The 4,338-nt window shown below is 46.2% G+C and overlaps 1 protein-coding gene across 1 annotated transcript; it reads left to right on the top strand.

Annotated features, from left to right (window-relative positions):
• Positions 1-465: 465 nt before the first annotated feature.
• On the top strand, positions 466-3,140 carry LOC123120836 (uncharacterized). The gene is made up of 2 exons (XM_044540823.1): positions 466-1,818; positions 2,485-3,140. The coding sequence occupies exons 1-2, from the start codon at positions 580-582 to the stop codon at positions 2,728-2,730; spliced, it is 1,485 nt and encodes a 494-aa protein (XP_044396758.1). The 5' UTR covers positions 466-579; the 3' UTR covers positions 2,731-3,140.
• Positions 3,141-4,338: the final 1,198 nt, after the last annotated feature.

Below are 4,338 nucleotides of genomic sequence, written 5' to 3' on the forward strand. Positions count from 1 at the left end.
ATAATTTAGAAAATCATTTGGTTTGACTCAAATATATTCCAAAATAATATTTAAAAATACTTAACAGATAAAAATAATTTCATATTCATATTCTACATTTTTTTCTAATCAAATTTCATATATAACAGGTTCAATCCGGAGTTACGGTTTAAAAGATATGGATGATTCTAAAAAGCATTTGTTTGACTTAAATATGATCCGCGGATGAATTACCTAAAACATCAGGGGGGTTATTGAAAAATATAAAATAACGGTTCGGGTATGACTTAAATCCGGACGGCGGGTTGATTTTAAGAAAAGACAAGGACTTTTGTGTAAAATACGGAAATAACGATCCGTTTTAACTTAGAACAGGACTGCGGGTTGAACTCTCTAAAATAAAGGGACTTTTTGAAAAATGTCATGACGGATGAAAGAAATCCAATTTGATTTATTATTAGGTAGAGATAGAGATAAAGATAGTATGTATCCGTTCCAATTTGACCCCGGCAATTTGCCCGTACAAAATTCCCTTCCGCTGCCGTCGTACTCGGGAAACCAAAATCCGCCGCCGCCTTCCCGAGCTCGGACTCGACAGCCATGGCCACCCAACTAGGGCAACCGTCGCCGGCGGTGGCGCCGGCGAAGTATGATCCAGCGGCCACCTACATCACTGCCATCGGCGACGACCTCCTGCGCGAGATCTTCCTCCGCCTCCCCTCCCTCCCCAGCCTCGTCCGCGCCGCCCTCGCCTGCCGCACCTTCCTCCGCGCCGTCCGTTCCTCCCCCGCCTTCCGCCGCCGCTTCCGGGCGCTCCACCCGCCCCAGATCCTTGGATACTTCACCGTCCACTACCGCACTGCCATCCCTGCCTTCGTCCCCTTGCGCAGCCGCTCCGACCGGGACCTCGCCGCCGTGGTCCGCGGCTCCGATTTCTTCTTCACCCGTCTACCGGAAGACGGCGACGACACTAGGTGGGCGTCCAATGGCAAGTGCTCCGGCTACGTCTTCATCCACAACCAGAGAACCGACCAGAGACAGATCTCTGCCTACAACCCCCTCACACAGGCGCTGAATGTCTTCCCCTACCCGCCTCAGGAGGCCTGCGATCCCAGCTATCTTGATTTTCGCATCATCTTCTCGGAAGACGACCGGAGGTCGTTCCGTGTGGTATGTGTCCGTCACCGCAGGCGGCGACTGAGGACGCTGGCTCGTTTATCTGTCTTCTCATCGGACAGCAGGGAGTGGCAGGGTTTCCCGTGGGTGGACACCTCAGTGCCGCAGCCTAGGGACGATGGAGGTGATAAGTGCTTGCTCTCGTCTTACACTGCTACCCCGGTGGATGAATTTGATAGATTAGTCTACTGGAAACACAAAAATCAAGCATATATAGTCGTCCTCAACGCTGCGACGTTGCAGTTATCTCGAATCGATTTGCCGCCGCACTTGAAAGATATGGACTCCATAGAATTTAAGCTTGGTCCGACCAAGGATGGGAAGCTCTGTATGTCTTTCACAGATCACTTTGCTGCAAACGAGGGAATGCTCAATGTTTGGTTTTGGAGAGCTGATGGTGATGGTGTTGATAAATGGATGTCGCACAAGATTTTCCCACTGAGCAAATTTGTTGATTTCTCTATGTGTTCAGAAGAGTATGCTGTCACAGCGCAGGTTAAGGGAGTCATAGATGATTTTGTGCACCTGTCTGTTTATTATCTCAATACCAAGTTCTTCCTATCCTTTTGCCTGGAAACAGAGAAGGTCAACAAGCTCTTCGAATATGGACTTTGCGTTGATCCCTACATCATGCCGTGGCCTTCTTCTTTGGTATGCAACAAGGTGAGCCTGTGCTTCAAGACGCTAGTAAAATTTATCCTGACGTTTGATCCCTGAATCATATGCATTTAAGTTACTTGAGACCAATTGATTCTTACATAGTTGTGAAAATCTGCCATCAGTTTGATATTTTGCTAATCCCTCCCATGTCCTATCCTAATTAATTGACGCTCCTTAGTATAAGGAGTAGTATTTTTTCTCAAGAAAACGCGGAAGTCGTGCGATGTATTGATAGAAAGAAGAGTATGTACAAGTCTGGTCAACTGCTTTTGAGTTGGTTACAGAGAAATAACTTAATTCTTTATTTTTCTGTAGGTATATTAACAGTGATTTGTGTAAGTCATAATTCAACTGTTTAATTGCAGATTTTATACAAGGATTCAATATTTTAAATTTTTGCATGCATTTTTTGCAGATTATATGATATCTCCGCACTGACAGTATCTTAGGCTAAAATTTTTCTCTCCACTAAAATATTGTCCACACAATCTTTTGTTATCCTGACCAATATCTTACTTCACTTCCGTTGCTTCGGTCGTTGCTAAATAAATCTGGCATGTACCACTTTTTAAAAAGATTCTTGTACCACATTGGAGTCAATAACCTTGCACAGTTTGTCCATGCAAACCCTTGCATCCTTACTTACACTGAAATAATTTTATGTCTCAGGAGGATTCAGAAACCGAAGTTACGGGAGACAGTGTGGTGGATGATTATCATGTGGGCACAGAAGAAACTCCCTCTGTTCTTCTCACAGCATTGCAATCATATAAAGAAGCTCTGATTAATGGCGATGTGGCAAAAGCTGCAGAGATAGAGGCATTTCTACTTTCTATCGAGGATGAGAAGAAGTCTCATAGTTGCAGAATTGACAGCTGCTGGAGATTGCATCTCGAGGATAAGTGCCTGCATTGATGGTTACAGGAGAAGGGTGCAGCAAGAGAGAAGTGATGACGAGTTGACCCACTTTGCCAATTGAATCAGCCTCTTTGAAATGGTCGTGCTGTATTTCTTCTGATGAGATGAGCTTTTGTTTACATGTGTTGGTACTTTGGTTTTCGGACGGTGTGGAGACAAAGATCATGTGGTAGTTTCATATATATGCTTGAAGGGGTAGCAAAGGAACACAGGAAACATAAGTTCCACATAAGCTACTGCTAATGAGTGTAACCGATTTATGAGCTGTATCCTCTTCACTGAAAAAAATAGCGCGCTATAGCGTATTGAGAATTGCCTCACTAAGTATATCGGTGTATAACGTCTTGTTAATAGCACGCTATAGCGCGATATAGCATGCTAATAGCATATTTTAAGGTCGGCGCTATTTTGCTGTACCGCGCTATTTTTTTCCTTGATCTTCTTAAAAGTTGCTATATATGAGACACACTTTACTTCTTGGCTTTAGTACTATATATTACTCATCCATCACGCGTCCTCCCAATTTGTGTTTTGTTGGATCCAGCCTTTTTATCATTTGTCGTGGTCGGTTTTATGAGCTTATTAACCCCGTTCGTTTGCCCACTATGCTACTCTGTTTCCTTATGCTTGGTGTTGGTATTTCAAATGGGTTCAGATGTCTTTAGAGGTTCGGAGTGTTCCTTTTTATCACCACTAAACTACACCGAGTCAGAGAGGGTGACCTCGTTTATATACATTAGATGATACACGTTGTTGCGGGAATATTTTTCAACATATTTCATTGTGATTCGTTGTATGAAACATGAATATTTGAAGTGATGATATAAAAATAAAATTGAAATACATATAATTTATTATTTTGATTACTATAGTTGTAAAATGTTTATTAAATCATAATAGAATGAAAATTCTCAAACATGTTTGCATGTTCAAAAGAGTTTTTTTCGAAGCGGAGGCAAAAGCTTTGCCTCGTCTCATTAATAAAGAAGGGTCACAAGTTGCCTGGTTAATTAGCGGGAACCCGGGCGAAAACCGCTACAACATGCCCACAAAAAATGGCACCCCTGTCGACTTGGCACCGACGAGACCACACACTGCTGAGAAGAGGGCACCGTCGAGGTTGCTTGCAGTGTCTTCGTCATCACCTCCCCCCCCTCGAGTAGGTGACTCCGACTTCGCCGCTCGCAAACCGTCATGACCCCTTCAAACGAGCGACACACAAGGACCTCGCCAGCCAAGGGCAATACCGGCCGACCTGGCCACCCACACGAAGACACACTCGTTGCCGAGAAGAAACACAAAGACGCCCTTGAGTCGCCCCCGCGCGGCGACCGGGGGGAACCCTAGCTCACCGCCGCCAGTCCCCCTCCTCCCGTTCCTCCTCTCCCGCCGTCGCCACGGGGGTCGTCCGGGCAAAGCCCGACCTGATCCAGCGGCGGTCGGGCCTGTTTCGTTCCCTCGCAAGTGGAGGTCGGCGCGGCGAGGCTTCTTCTGGCCGGGGCAGGGCGCGGCATGGCGGCAGGCGGGTGCTGGCGGGCACCGGTGTGCTTGCCACGCTTCAGGCGGCATGGGTGGTGTCGGCGGCGCGTGCGGGAGTAGCTGTGG

The sequence above is a fragment of the Triticum aestivum genome, chromosome 5D, assembly GCF_018294505.1.
Source record: "Triticum aestivum cultivar Chinese Spring chromosome 5D, IWGSC CS RefSeq v2.1, whole genome shotgun sequence".
NCBI classification, from domain to species: Eukaryota; Viridiplantae; Streptophyta; class Magnoliopsida; order Poales; family Poaceae; genus Triticum; species Triticum aestivum.

Excerpts from the sequence above, each read along its gene's own strand:
- LOC123120836 (XM_044540823.1), top strand. The coding sequence starts at position 580 with ATGGCCACCCAACTAGGGCAACCGTCGCCGGCGGTGGCGCCGGCGAAG. Across the intron at positions 1,819-2,484 it reads CTTCTTTGGTATGCAACAAG|GAGGATTCAGAAACCGAAGT; the intron begins GTGAGCCTGTGC and ends TTTATGTCTCAG.